This window comes from Natrix helvetica (genome assembly GCF_964273705.1).
Source record: "Natrix helvetica genome assembly, chromosome: 6".
NCBI classification, from domain to species: domain Eukaryota; kingdom Metazoa; phylum Chordata; class Lepidosauria; order Squamata; family Natricidae; genus Natrix; species Natrix helvetica.
In genome coordinates, this window is record NC_138553.1 from 61,612,569 (window position 1) to 61,627,476 (window position 14,908).

The following is a 14,908-nucleotide window of genomic DNA, read 5'->3' on the forward strand; positions in this document are numbered from 1 at the left end:
TTATATCTTTGAATGATAGCTGAATGAACAGTTGTAATTTGAGGATTACCCATAGTCAGATATCCAGCACAATTATGATTTCCCTAGAAAAAAATGTTCTTTTTCAATCCTCTAATTTTATTGCCATCTAAATTAATGTAGGATACCTTTCTTGAATTAGAAAGCACTCATATGATAAAGTCATCAATATGTAGTACCTAACTTCATATCTGCATTTTTCTTTCTTTTTCTGAAGTTGCGTTTGCAAGCTTATTGTGAATAAAACTAGAATTCTTGTCACTTCAAAGTTGGAACACTTAAAGAAAGCAGACAAGATATTGATTCTCCATGGAGGATGCTGTTATTTCTATGGAACATTTTCTGAACTTCAGAGTCAGCAACCCAACTTCAGTTCTGAGCTGATGGGATTTGAGCACTATAGTGCAGAAAGAAGAAACTCCATTCTTACTGAAACACTGCGGCGTCTCTCTATTGATAATGATGGCATGGCTTCACGAAATGACATGAAAAAAACATCTTTTAAACAAACATCAGATTTTACTGAGAAAAGGAAGACCTCTGTAATTAATGCACTAAATTCTAGCCGCAAGTTTTCTCTCATGCGAAAACCATCACTGCAGGTCAATGGTAGGAAAGAAGGTCTCGGAGAAGCAGTAGAAAGAAGGTTGTCTTTAGTGCCAGAGGCTGAACAAGGGGAGGCAATTCTGCCTCTCAGCAATGTATTAAATTCAGGACCCACATTCGTAGGGCAGAGAAGACAATCTGTACTTAATTTAATGACCAGAACATCAATTCATCCAAATCAAAGCATTTACAAAAAAGGCAGCATATCAGTCATCCAACGACCTTCTGAAGCAGACATCTATGCAAGGCGTTTGTCTCGGGGCAGTCTGGTAGAAATAACTGAAGAACTTAATGAAGGTGATTTAAAGGTATATATTCCAAGTTATTGTAGCTAAATGGTTGTATATGGCCCTGTTTCTTGAATACCCAGCTTGGTATTGCAAGATAATATTTCTAATTCAAAGAATCATTAGCTTTTAGTTTAATATTCTGATACATTTATTAAGGAAACATGTACAAAAAAGGGTACATTAGGGGAAATTGCATTTGGAAGTGTACTTTCATTTTTAAAGTAATTGATCCTGAATAGGAATTCTGTTTCAATAAGAATACATCAGGAGAAACCTCAAAGGGAAGTATTCCACTCTCTTTTAAAGAGCTGTGAATATGAATGAATAAGAGGGTAAAAATAACATTCTTAAGCACATTATTGTCTAAAAGAAAGCTGGAAACTGAAATTGTAAGTATATTTCATTAATATGAGTTCTCATGAAAACCAATAGCAATAGCATCTAGGCTTATACTGATGAAACCAATAGAGTACAAATAAGAAATTATATAGAACAGTCTAATTGTATTCTCCATTATTTTGCCAGGAATGTTTCTTTGATGATTCAGACACCATGAGTGCAGTCACTTCATGGAATACATACTTCAGATATATATGCATCCACAAAAAAATGATTTTTGTATTATTTTTTTGTTTTTTTGTTTTTTTAATTGAGGTAAGAGTATTATAATAATAAATTCTACTTTACAAAATTGCTTATATGACAATTGTAAAGAAAAGCTTTCTCATTGCGTAAATGCTGTACAAGATGTATAGAAGAACAGGACTCTAATAAAAAAGGAATGATAGAAATTTCCTTCCTTGGTCATTAGCCAAACTTCTTCTCTGCTGTGTTCACCTCCACCTCAAGTCTCCCCTCCCCACCCATTTTGTCCTTTATCTCTGCTCTTTTGGCTACTTTGCCACGGCCATCTGCATCCCATGTCCTCCTCAGCTGATTTTCACCGTTTTCTTCTAATGAGACATCCCTGGTTGAGGTACCTGCTGGACCTTTGCAGGGTATTCATGAGGTCTCCACAAAGCTTCCCTAAAACCTTTTGCAGCCTTCACTGGGGATACCATAATCACTATAATTTCAAGGACCAGTCATAGCTCCCTTCATTTAGCATTGTCCTAAATTTGCACAGTCACTGACTGAAAAGTAATTAAGCAAGGACTACCTATATAACAAAAACTTACCAAATGATTCTTGTATTTTACAAGTTTATTATGATTTATGGTAAAATATTTGTATGGCTGTCCATCTTAAAACTTGGCAGCTCCCAGCAATAAATATTTAAAAAAAAACTATAAAAACCATTAAACAGATTAAAACCAAAATGCTACCACCTCAAATGTAAATTTTCACTATGTTAGCCTAGGATATTTTGATACTGTAACTTTTTAATTGAGTGATCTACATAAATACATAACTTAATATGCATTGGGAAAATATACATAGAGAAAATAAAATACAGAAATGTATACATTGGGAGAAACAAATGTGAAAACATATACACACTTTTATTCTTTAAAAAAACCATCAAGCTAATATGGAAACAGGAAGAAATAAAATGGGAACTGAGTGAAATGGAAATTGACAGATGCATCCAATTTTCAAGGGGCACTTCAACAGGCCCGTAGATAATAGAATAACAGCACCTGAAATAATTTTCTTGTATAGAATTATTAAATTGTAGTTTGGCAGTGCTGTTTTATAATTGATCACTTTATAAACACAGTAACACTGGGCATAAAACCTTTGGCTGACTTTATACATGTTACTATCAATATGTGAACTTATACATTTTATAGAATGCTTGGGAAATCTATTTAATGTGATGTCTAAGTATGAATTAACTATCAATTTTCTATTTTTAGGTGGTTGCTTCCCTGATTGGGGTATGGCATTTCAGTGAGTGAGTATTTATTGCACAGTGTTGAAGATTTGTTTATGTTATGTAACTAACATTTTAATGGGACTTAGTTTTAATATTTAAAGCCAAAGTAATTATCAGCCAAAGTAATCATGTCCAGTTAGATGGCAGCACATGTTGCTGGTTGATCTCAACAAGCTAAGCATGGTCTACTTAGCTGGTATGCTAGTAAATGCCCAGAACAGGCGATGCAAGGAAGTTGAAAAAGAGATATCAGAAGATGATAATGGAAAACCATTTCCATTCCATTGTCATGGATGTCCCATGGAGTCACCAGGAGTTGAGCTCCACTCAAAGATTTTATCTTTTAGTCATAATATTAAATGCATAAATATAATTAATGCATAGCTTGTTCTGTGATATTAATGATACTTTTGAGAAGGTTGAATTTCTCTCTTTTTCTCCCTGCCATAAAATGATAAAACTGCTATTTGTATTTCAAGATTCTCCTTGGGTACCAATTGGACTCCCTTTAATTTATTCCTACATTTCAAATTTTCATTTGGCTGCCACTTACATTTTTAAAAAATCTATTAACCGGTAACACTTTTAATACAGGCCTTGCTTAATCTTATATGGATAATTCATTATTATTTGCTACAGTTCAATTCTGCACTTTTAAAGGTTTTTGTCCTTTCCAATTGTTCTCAAAGATGACCTGCAGATGTCTACTAAAAATGTGTTCTGTGAATTCAGTGGGATTATTCCTATGTAAATGTATAAATAGCAGTTTTCCTGTTGTCTTTTTTTTGGATAGGAATATTTTTTATCAAGTGTGGTAATATAATAATAAATGAGGAATAATGCTAACAAGAACAACTTTGATGTCTTATTTTAACTTTATAAGACATCAAAATTGCTTTTGTAATCATTATTATTTGCTCCTTTTCAAATACTTAATCATACATTCAAATCATGTCCCTTTAAAACAATCAATTTTATCAAAACAGCATTCTCAGAAACTATTAAATTGTAATTTCAATGCTAGTATGACATATCATGGTTTTAAAAAATGAAATTCAGTATGTGACAGTAAATTTATATATGACTATAAACGTATGTGCTTGTGTATATTTTATAGATCTGCTCGTTTGCCTCACCCAAATACAACAGAATCAACAAACAACCATTCCTCTGAAGTATTGGGAAACAGTGCAGTTATTGTTACTAACACTAGCAGTTTTTATATCTTCTACATTTATGTAGGGGTGGCAGATACTTTGCTAGCCCTGGGGATCTTTAGAGGCATACCCCTAGTACATACTCTTATAACAATTTCTAAAACACTTCACCGCAAGATGCTTCATGCAGTACTTCAGGCGCCTATGTCTTCCTTCAACAAACTCAAAGCAGGTAACTAAAAGTTATGCAATTGCAATAATTTTTACATGCTTAGGTAATATTGAGTTTAGGCAAAGGAGACATTTGTGATTTATTCCATCATTCAAAATTTGCAAACACTCTCAAAACAAGTTGCAATAATCAGTTTCCAAAAATATTGGAGATAGACCATCTTTAATAAAGTATGTACTCTGGATATTTAAGAATAGAAGGCATTAATTCTTAACCAAGGTCCATTACCAGCTTTCACACATGTCTGCATATATTAGCATTGGCATTAAATCCCCTCATGCTATGTAGCATATTGGGCAGCATGTATGTATAAGTGTGGCGAATTTAAAATGCAACAAAGGTATCTTAAAGCATTTATAGCAAAGGCATTTGCTAGGCATTTAGGGCAGAATGAGACAACTCAGCACAGCCAGCTTAGCACGGCCAGCTCACCACTACCAATTGCCTCTGCCAACTCACCACTGCCTCTGCCAACTACAACCACTAAGTCGTTGCAGAACATCATGGCCAATTTGCTGTGGGGACAACTTGCCATGGGCAGCTGGAAGGAGAACTGGGTGGGTAGGTGAATGAATGGGAGGAACATGACGTAGCAGTGGCAAAATGTGTTTGAAAATGGGAAATGCCAGGCCTCCACCATTTCCCTGCAGCCTACCCCGCCTACTCTGCCTACCCCTGGCAAACAGCCCAAACACTGTCACTGCCGTCTAATGGCCAGAACTCCAAACAGCCTGGAGCTCAGCCCAGCGGTGGCAGCAGTGGTAATGGAAGCGTGTGAAAATGGGAAGCCCCTGGCTGCTCCCACTCTGCCCACCCACTCGCTTGCCCACATGGCTGGTTCTCCAGCTGCCCATGGCAAATTGTCCCTGTGTTGAATCGGCTGTGTTGAATTGTCCTGCAACAACTTGATGATGTGAGTTGGCAGAGGTGATTTGGTAGCCAGCTGGCAGCAGTGAATTGGTTGCACTGAGTTGGCCGCACCAAGTTGTCCCATTCTGTCATTGCAAGCTCAATTTTTTAAAAATTAAGTAAACAGAACTTATCTTCATTGCACAGCACATTTTTCACAAGTGAGGTTTGATAAAAATGAAAGCAATTATTTTTGAACGCTGTCATAAGTGGACTAAGTGATAAGGAAACAATTGGTAAATCTTATGCTTGCTTAAACTCATCTATGGTGTCAAATATTTATTCATTTTATATTGCTTATAATCTGCCCTAAGTTCGAAGGACATAGCAGTATACAGTAGATAGAGCCAGTTCTGTCTAGTGGTTAAGGAACCAGGAGACTGAGTTCTAGTCCTACTTTAGGCATGAAAGCTGATTGGGTAACTTGGGCCTGTCACTCTCTCCCAATCCAACCCACCTCATGGGATGTTGTGGAGAAAAAAAGAGTATTATGTATGTTTGCCACCTTGCATTACTTATGTGAATTGTTATCCCGTGTGTGAAAATCTTAAAATTATTAGGTACATGTCCTCTCATCATCCTAAATTAGTATATAAATCTTTTTATAGCTAATCTAAATGTAAACTAATCCAGTATTAATCAGTACTATATGCTTAAATATACTGCAAATAAGCTTGGGAATGTTAAGTAGAATTTTAGCTTTTTAGTTATTCAAAAAGCTCATTGTTTAGTTTAACCAATATTGATAAAATATTCAGTTGATAATTAACTTATTTTTCCCTTCAACATAAAGGTGGAATACTTAACAGGTTTTCAAAGGATATAGCAATACTGGATGACATATTGCCACTTACAATATTTGACCTCATTCAGGTTTGTAAATGTTATGATAAATATTGCAAAAATTCAGACAGCATAAATCATGATTCTTCATTTATGTTAGGATTATCCTGAGCTTTTTGTCCCTAAAAATACCTTTCAGCAAACCACCGAACAGTAGCTCCTTAGACAAAAGTAAAGACAACTACTTTCTTCATTTTGTAGCTTTTGGAAAGATCTGATTGTCATAGCATACTGTTATGGGTGAAATGTGCTCTGATTCTAGGTGATACACATCAGTTAGAACAATTAGTCAGTGGAACAACTTGCCTCCAGAAGTTGTGAATGCTCCAACACTGGAAGTCTTTAAGATGTTGGATAACCTCTTGTCTGAAGTGGTGTAGGGTTTCCTGTCTAGGCAGGGGGTTGGACTAGAAGACCTCCAAGGTCCCCCCCAAATATTCTATTCTATTCTATTCTATTCTATTCTATTCTATTCTATTCTATTCTATTCTATTCTATTCTATTCTATTCTATTCTACTCTGGCAAGGGAAAACATGTGCCATAACCAGGGGTGGGCTTCAAAATTTCAGCAACGGGTTCTCTACCCGGTTGCTGGGTGGCCATGGTGGGCTTGGCCTAGTCAGCCTCCTGCACTATGGGGGGGGGGGGGCATTTTTGCTTTTCCCGGGCTCCGGAGGCTTTCCTTAAGCCTCTGGGAGGGCGAAAATTGCCTACCCCGGGCTCTGGAGGCCAGAAACAAGCCAATTTCCAGACTTCAAGAACTTCCAGGAGGCCCATTTTTTGCCCACCCTGAGTCTCCATGCGGGCCCTGCACTTATCTCGCATCCAAAACAGACTGCGTAGAGACTCCTGGGAGGGGGAGGGGCAAGGTGGGAGGGTTGGGGCGGGGTGGGAGAGTTGTGGTGGGGTGGGATTTGGAGGTTCTCCAAACCGGCCATAACATTAGCTATGGGTTCTCCCAAACCCGGGCAAACCTGTAGCAACCCACCCCTGGCCCTAACAGAAATAGAAATAGCACTTAGACTTATATACCACTTCATAGTGCTTTACAGCAGTGGTCCGCAACCTTTATGTCTTGGTGGCCTGGTGGGGAGGAGGGGAACCAGGCCATCGCTTGTGCAAGTCAAGCTATGTGCACGGCCCAATAATGAATAGGCCACGGGCTGGTAGTGGGCTGTGGCCTGGGGGTTGGGGACCCCTGTTTTATAGAACACTCTGATCAGTTTACAGTGACAGTACATTGACCCCAATAATCTGGGTACTCAGTTATATTTCATATTATAAACAACATGTTTTATATATTTATGTACCCACTACAACAACAGTGTATAAAAGCAGAATTCAGTCATGATTTCCGCATATTTGCCATTATGACTTGGTGGTGATTTTACTGTCCAATAGGATTCTTATCTATACTGAGGGGTACATTTGGCTGAATAAAATAATCTAATTATTTTATAATAAATGTAATATTTCAATAAAATTATTGTTATTAAATTTCATCTTCCTGCTACCAGCCTAGACTTGGTTATAACCAATTCTATGTTGTTCGGATCTCATAATTTAGCAACAACTCATGTCATGTCATTTCATAAACTAGCCAGGGAATAGATTTTTACAAACTAATGTCTGACTGTTTAGCAACAGCTCATCCTCCAGTCCTCCTCAAATCATATAAATCTTTTGCCTTTTATTAAAATAAATATCTAATTTTAAATAAATGCATGATTATTTTGATTTGTTATATATGAAAGCAGTATATACTCTCTCAGTTCAAACATTCCAGGAATTGTAACGGTGATCTTGAAAATCATTAAAATATTTGAAGGCATCAAAGATTTGTGCTAACAAGATTGCAAATTGTGTAATTTTGCATAGTAGAAATAAATCATTAGGATCTATATCAAAATGTAAGAAGTCTAGACTGAGTGATCCATACAGTGACCAAATTAGATTTCAAGAGAAGGGACATTGAAAACAAACTCAAATTGCTAAATATCTGTTATTGCCCTTCAGATATTTTGGAGTATAATTATAGATAGTCCTCGACTTACATTTCATTTAGCAACCATTAAAAGTTACAACATTGGAAAAAGTGACATGATCATTTTTTTTAAAGTACAACCTTTGTAGGCTCCCCATGATCATGTGATCAAAATTCATATGTTTGGAAACTGGTTCATACTTATGTCCATTGCTGTATCTCAAGGTCATGTGACCACCTTTTGCAATCTTTTGATAAGCAATGTCAATGGGAAAGACAGATTCACTTAACTAGGTTATCTTATCAACTTCAGTAATACACTTAAAGTGACGCGAAGGCTCAGTGGCTAAGATGTTGAGCTTGTCGATCAGAAAGGTCGGCTGTTTGGCAGTTCGAATCCCTAGTGCCGCATAATGAAGTGAGCTTTTGTTACTTGTCCTAGCTTCTGCCAACCTAGCAGTTCGAAAGCATGTGAAAATGCAAGTGGAAAAATAGGAACCACCTTTGGTGGGAAGGTAACAATGTTACCTTTGGCATTTAGTCATGCCAACCACATGACCACGGAGATGTCTTCGGACAGCGCTGGCTCTTTGGCTTTGAAACGGAGATGAGCATTGCCCCCTAGAGTTGGGAACAACTAGCACATATGTGCTAGAGGAACCTTTATCTTTTACCTTTAATACACTTAACAACTATGGTAAGAAAGATCATAAAATGAGGTGAATGTCTCCCTTAAGAATATAGATTTTGGGCTCAATTGTGATTGTAAGTCAAGGACTAATTGTACTGATCTGACTACAGAGACTAGAATCGTAATTCAAAACATTTGAATGGCATCATATGGAAGGAGGATAATATTGTCATAGTAATCTTAGCAAAATGACTTCCTCATAACTTGTAAAATATTGTGGAAAGTTTGCTATATCAGTAGTATTTTTCTTTCAACCTGCAGTTAATGCTCATTGTGATTGGTGCTATAGTAGTCGTCTCTTTCATGGAACCCTATATCTTCCTGGCATCTGTGCCTGTGATAGGAGCCTTCATTATGTTAAGAGCATACTTTCTGCACACATCTCAACAACTAAAACAACTGGAGTCTGAAGGTATGATCTAATATAGTTACAAATAAAATGAAAATATATTTTCTCTGTTGTTTTCATCCAACTCCTATTTTAAGATCTCATCTCTCTGAATAATGTTCTCTACAAATATTCAATGCTTGTCCAGATGCTGATATATATGTATGTATGTATGTATGTATGTATGTATGTATGTATGTATGTGTATGTGTATGTGTATGTGTATGTGTATGTGTATGTGTATGTGTATGTATATGTATTTGTGTTACAATCCCTGGTATGCCCAAATATGGGAGGAAGCTCACTCCTCCCTCTTTCTGTCCTTCGGCTCATCACAGAAAACCATCCAGGCAAAACCCCATATTTTTATTTTTAATGTTGCCTTTTTATATTTGTGTTGTATTTGTGCTGATAAATAAATAAAGGGAGACTAGTATGGATCCATTTCAAGCTATCTAGCTCTCATCAGCTAGCCATACCCTTACTGGGATTTGAACCTGGGATGTGTTACATATTAGGCAGATTTGTTAGCCACTACACCACAGGCTCTCCTCCTTTATCAGCTAAGCCAGGGAAATAGGTATGTATTTGTGTTACAACCCCTGGTATGCCCAAATATGGGAGGGAGCTCACTCCTCCCTCTTTCTGTCCTTCGGCTCATCACAGAAAACCATCCAGGCAGAAACCCATATTTTTATTTTTAATGTTGCCTTTTTATATTTGTGTTGTATTTGTGCTGATAATAAATAAATAAATAAATAAATAATAAAGCTGATAAATAAATACATAAAAAATAAATAAAGTAACACAAATACATACCTATTTCCCTGGCTTATCTGGGAATGCTAAATTTGATGATGAAAGAAAGAGAACCATACACATAATTATACTACAACAGAGATAAAAATAAATTTGGTATATTTATCTGTTTATAGGAAGTTTACATTAGTAAAGGATTATTGTCTCACATAGAACACTTAGCAATTTACAATTGTATAATTTCAAATACATAATAATATAAAACATTAAAATAAATATATTAAAAACCGTATTATCAAGGACTATAGTATCAAAACAATAATAGTCACCAGAGGATTACATACAATTTTTAATGTTCCGTGACATGACGCAACTAGTCAAGAATCTATGTGATGGAAACACAAGTATTAGTTATGTTTGAATCTTTATGCAATTCATTTTTAAAGAAATAATAAACATGTATTATTTTTATTTTCATGTTTGCATTACTTATAGCTAGAAGTCCAATTTTCACACATCTTGTTACCAGCTTAAAGGGACTCTGGACATTGAGAGCTTATGGAAGGCAACCATATTTTGAAACATTATTCCATAAAGCTCTAAATTTGCATACAGCGAATTGGTTCCTGTATTTATCTACGTTACGTTGGTTTCACATGAGAATAGAAATGATTTTTGTAATCTTCTTCATCGTTGTGACCTTTGTTTCTATTTTTACTACAGGTATATATATATATATCTTTGCTTTTATATTAAAGAGAGAAAAAGAGTAATACATGTTACATGTAGAAAAATATATGCAGATTTAAATAATTAATGGACATTATATACTGATAGTTTAATCAATGACAAATTTAATCAAAAATGACGAATGTATTTACCGATATTTATTTTACTTTTTTATATAGAATAGTTACGGCTGCCTATATTGCATACATAAACAGTGTACAAAAACCAATATCATGAAATATTTATCAAGGGAACACCAAAACAAAATTAAAATAATCACAATATAGGTAATCCTTGACTTTACAACCACAAGAGCCCAAAATTTCTGTTGTTAACTAAGACATTTGTTCAGTGAGTTTTGCCCCACTTTGCGACCTTTCTTGACTCATTTGTTAAGTGAATCATTGCAGTTGATAAGTTAGCAACTTGATTGTTAAGTGAATGTAGCTTCCCCATTGATTTTGCTTGTCAGACGATTGCAAAAGATGATCACATGACCCTGGGACACAGCAACTAATATAAACCAGTTGCCCAGCATCTGAATTTTGATCATATGATCATGGGGATGCTACAAAAGTCATAACTGTGAAAAATGGTCATAAGTCACTTTTTTCAGGGCCATTGTAACTTTGAATGGTCACTAAACAAACTGTTATAAATCTCAGGACTACCTATATAAGAGGGATGTGCGGTTAGGGGAGGCAGGGGAGGCAGAGCCTCACCGCTCTCATCATGAAAATAAAAAAAAAGGGAAAAGGCGCTGAGGAGCCTTCTGCACACGTGGCCCGGGAATGGGACCACGTGTGCAGGAGGCTCCTCTAGCCTCAGCCTCCCTCCTGCACACGTGGTCCCATTCCCCGCCTTCCTGAGTCAACATGAAGGACCGCAGAGCGTGAGCCGCGGTCCCGCGGAGCGCGCTCCGTCGTCCCCTTCATATTGACTCAGGAGTCAGGAAGGAGGGGAATGGGACCACATATGCAGGAGGCTGAGGCAGCTTCAGACTCCTGCACACGTGGTCCCATTCCCCGCCTTCCTGAGTCAACATGAAGGGGACCGCGGCTCACACTGATGATGTCACCAGCCTCACCAGCCATAAACCTCACCGCATGTCACTGCTATATAATAACAGGCAGCATATAACAAACCCATGATGCAAGCCAGAACTCTGAATTGACTCATCTGACATCTCAGTACAGCACTAGGATGAAGAGTTACGTCTTCATGGACTTCCAGAAGGCCACAAATATCAGAGTCTGCCATATTTTGGGGTAGTGGAGGCTGTTCCACGACACAGCAGCTGTTACAAATGAGACACTTAACATTTTTTGGCCATGTGTATGTGAAACTGTTACTGCTAATTTCCCATTGCAAGAATGATTGCTCTAAATTTAAGGGCTGCCCTAATGAGCTGATATCACTTTTCTTTCCCTCTGTGCAGTTTTACCCATGTATGAAGGTGTGCATGAGTTTTATATGTATAATTGCAAGCTACCGTGTTTCCCCAAAAATACAACCTGTCCTGAAACTAAAGCCTTGCCACATTTTTCGCGTGGGCAAAAATATAAGCCCACCCCCGAAAATAGACCCCCTGGAAACCTCCCCTCCGGCCAGGCAGAGCACCGCTCACTGACATAGCGGTATCCTGAAGGCGACAAGCCACAGGGGCCGGGGGGGAAACACTTACATTGCTTGGCGCCTTCGGGATACCGCTAGGTTGGGGAGTGGTGTCTTCGGGATATCGCTAGGTTGGGGAGTGGTGTTCTGCCTGGCTGGAGGGGGGAGTTGCCAGGCGGCTGCTTCCTTGCCTCAACATGTCCGGGCCCAGCTCTCCCTGCAGCTGCCGCTGCCACCACCACGCTCCGAGCATAATGTCTTCTCCGATTCCAAACTCCCAAACTCGGCTGCCGAGTCTTCCAGCAGCGGCCGCTCTAGGAGTGCGCTCTATGGTTGTAGGCTGGCTGCTGGAACTCTCTGTAAGAGAGTCTTCCAGACAGTCTTCCAGCAGCCAGCTCACAACCACAGAGTGCACTCCTAGAGCGGCTGCTGCTGGAAGACTCGGCAGCTGAGTTTGGGAGTTTGGAACTGGAGAAGACATTATTCTCGGAGCCCTGTGGCAGTGGCGGCTGCTGCAGGGAGAGATGTTGAGGCTAGGAGGCATGCCTGCTGGGGGCGGAACAGGCCATCGGGCAACCCCCTTCTCCAGCCGGGCAGAGCTCCTTGCACTGACCTAGGAGATATCCCGAATGTGCAAGCCGCGGGAGCTGGGGAGCGGGCAGAGCGCCATGTGGCTTGGCGCCTTAGGGATACCCCCTAAGTCAGTGAATGGTGCTCTGCCCGGCTGGAGAGGGGGTTTGCCAGGCGGTTCCTTGTGAGTTTGGTCACCTCATGGCTGCTTCAACCCTGAGGCTGTGCCCGGCTCCTCAGGAGACAGTTCGCAAGGGAGCAGCCGCCCGGCAACCCCAAAACAATAACCCCTCCCCTATAATAAGCCCGAGGCCATATTTTGTAAGTAAAAAGAAAATAAGACCCTGTCGTATTTTCAGGGAAACATGGTAGCACATATACACACTATGTTTTATGCTGGGATTTTATACATGTTTTTTACTTATAGGTAGCGGGGAAGGAAGAGTCGGCATTATTCTTACATTAGCCATGAACATTATGGGAACATTGCAATGGGCTGTTAACACAAGCATCGATGTAGACAGTTTGGTATGAAACATTTCTTTGAAAGTAAATATTTTAATAAAAGATATAATAATAATTAAAGAATAGAAAAAAAGAAAGTAAATATTTTATATTAATTTAGCAAGCTTATAAAATAACTTACATTGTAGAATATGCAATTGTTAATTTTATAATTGAAGATGTATGTATTGATATATTGATTTGTAAACCACATATTTTCTTTAAATTTGCTTTTTCATCATTGCATGCATTATTTTTTAGCACATCCTAAGTCTTCTGTACCTTTTATTTTTACGGACATCAATGTGCAAAATTGCATAGTTGCACTTAAGAGCACTGCTGGAAATGATTAATTTTCATGTCAGGGAACTGTTTCAATTTGGAAGGTTTCATATTTACTTATTTTATATACCTCTGTAAGCATGTAATAGATTACTAGCAGTTAATACAAAAAATATAAAAGCATTGTTGTTTTTAACTGTGGCGAGCTGCTTAGAGTCACTTGGGCGGCCATATAACTTGAATAAATAAATAACAAAACAATAAAACACAGCAATTAATTAAAACTCAGAATGTAACAATAATTGATCTATCAAACCAATATTTAAAGCACTATGAGGCTGGTAAAGTCAGGAAATAAAAATCACATGCATTTCTGGAATGATCTTCCTCTTTATTAAGGGGTAGAACAGGGACGTGCGGTCAGGGGAGGCAAGGGAGGCAGAGCCTCACCTCTCTTCATGAAATAATAGTATATAATATAATATAATATAATATAATATAATATAATATAATATAATATAATATAATATAACATAACATAACATAACATAACATAACATAACATAACATAACATAACATAACATAACATAACATAACATAACATAACATAACATAACAATACAATAGTATAGTATAGTATAGTATAGTATAGTATAGTATACTATACTATTATACATATATATATATATATATATATATATATATATATATATATATATATATATATATACACACACACATACATACATACATACATACATACATACATACATACATACATACATACATACATACATACATCCGGCCGGCCACGCCCGGGAGCTGCTGAGGCAGAAATGTTGTCAGCGCTCCCGGATGACGAAGCCACGAAAGCAACTGGGGGAAGGTTCTCGTCATTCCCCAGTCACTTTCGTGGCTTCGTCATCCGGGAGCGCCAACAACATTTCTGCCTCTGCAGCTCCCGGGCGCGGCCAGATGGATGTAGCCAGAGCTTAATTGCTCAGGATTGCCTTGCTTTGTAAGAGGGCAAGAGAAAAATTCTATCAGGTTTTCAAGGTTCCACAATGTCACTATTCTTTCTGGACCTGCTTCCTTAACTGGCCTACCTTAAAGGGTTGATGCTTTCTAAAGCAATTATCTAATCAGACTTAGTCTTAATTTTTTTCCTCACACATATCATCTGCCCTGAACTAAGACATATTTTCTGTAACAGGGCTCCTCCTTGGCTTTCGTCAGATTTGCTTGACCTTCCATCACAAAGAAAATCTTCCTAGCTTCTCCCAAAGCCTACCTGAACGATTCTGGCCTTACCACTTATGAAAAACCATTAAAGTACATGCTCACTTCAGAGTAAGCTATTCCATAGAATAGAGGCTATTGTATAAAAACACTAATTGCAGACCCTTAGACTTTCACCCCACAAAACTGAGGGACTAGTAAAAAAAAACTCA

General features: G+C 37.9%; 1 protein-coding gene across 1 annotated transcript in view; it reads left to right on the forward strand.

Annotated features, from left to right (window-relative positions):
• CFTR (CF transmembrane conductance regulator) overlaps positions 1-14,908 on the forward strand; it is a 120,285-nt gene that overhangs the window by 75,395 nt on the left and 29,982 nt on the right. Inside the window, exons 14-21 of the mRNA XM_081958605.1 lie at positions 236-932; positions 1,440-1,568; positions 2,774-2,811; positions 3,911-4,182; positions 5,885-5,964; positions 8,872-9,022; positions 10,253-10,480; positions 13,098-13,198. Coding sequence (XP_081814731.1) covers positions 236-932; positions 1,440-1,568; positions 2,774-2,811; positions 3,911-4,182; positions 5,885-5,964; positions 8,872-9,022; positions 10,253-10,480; positions 13,098-13,198 — 1,696 coding nt within the window. The remainder of the gene's footprint in view (positions 1-235; positions 933-1,439; positions 1,569-2,773; positions 2,812-3,910; positions 4,183-5,884; positions 5,965-8,871; positions 9,023-10,252; positions 10,481-13,097; positions 13,199-14,908) is intronic.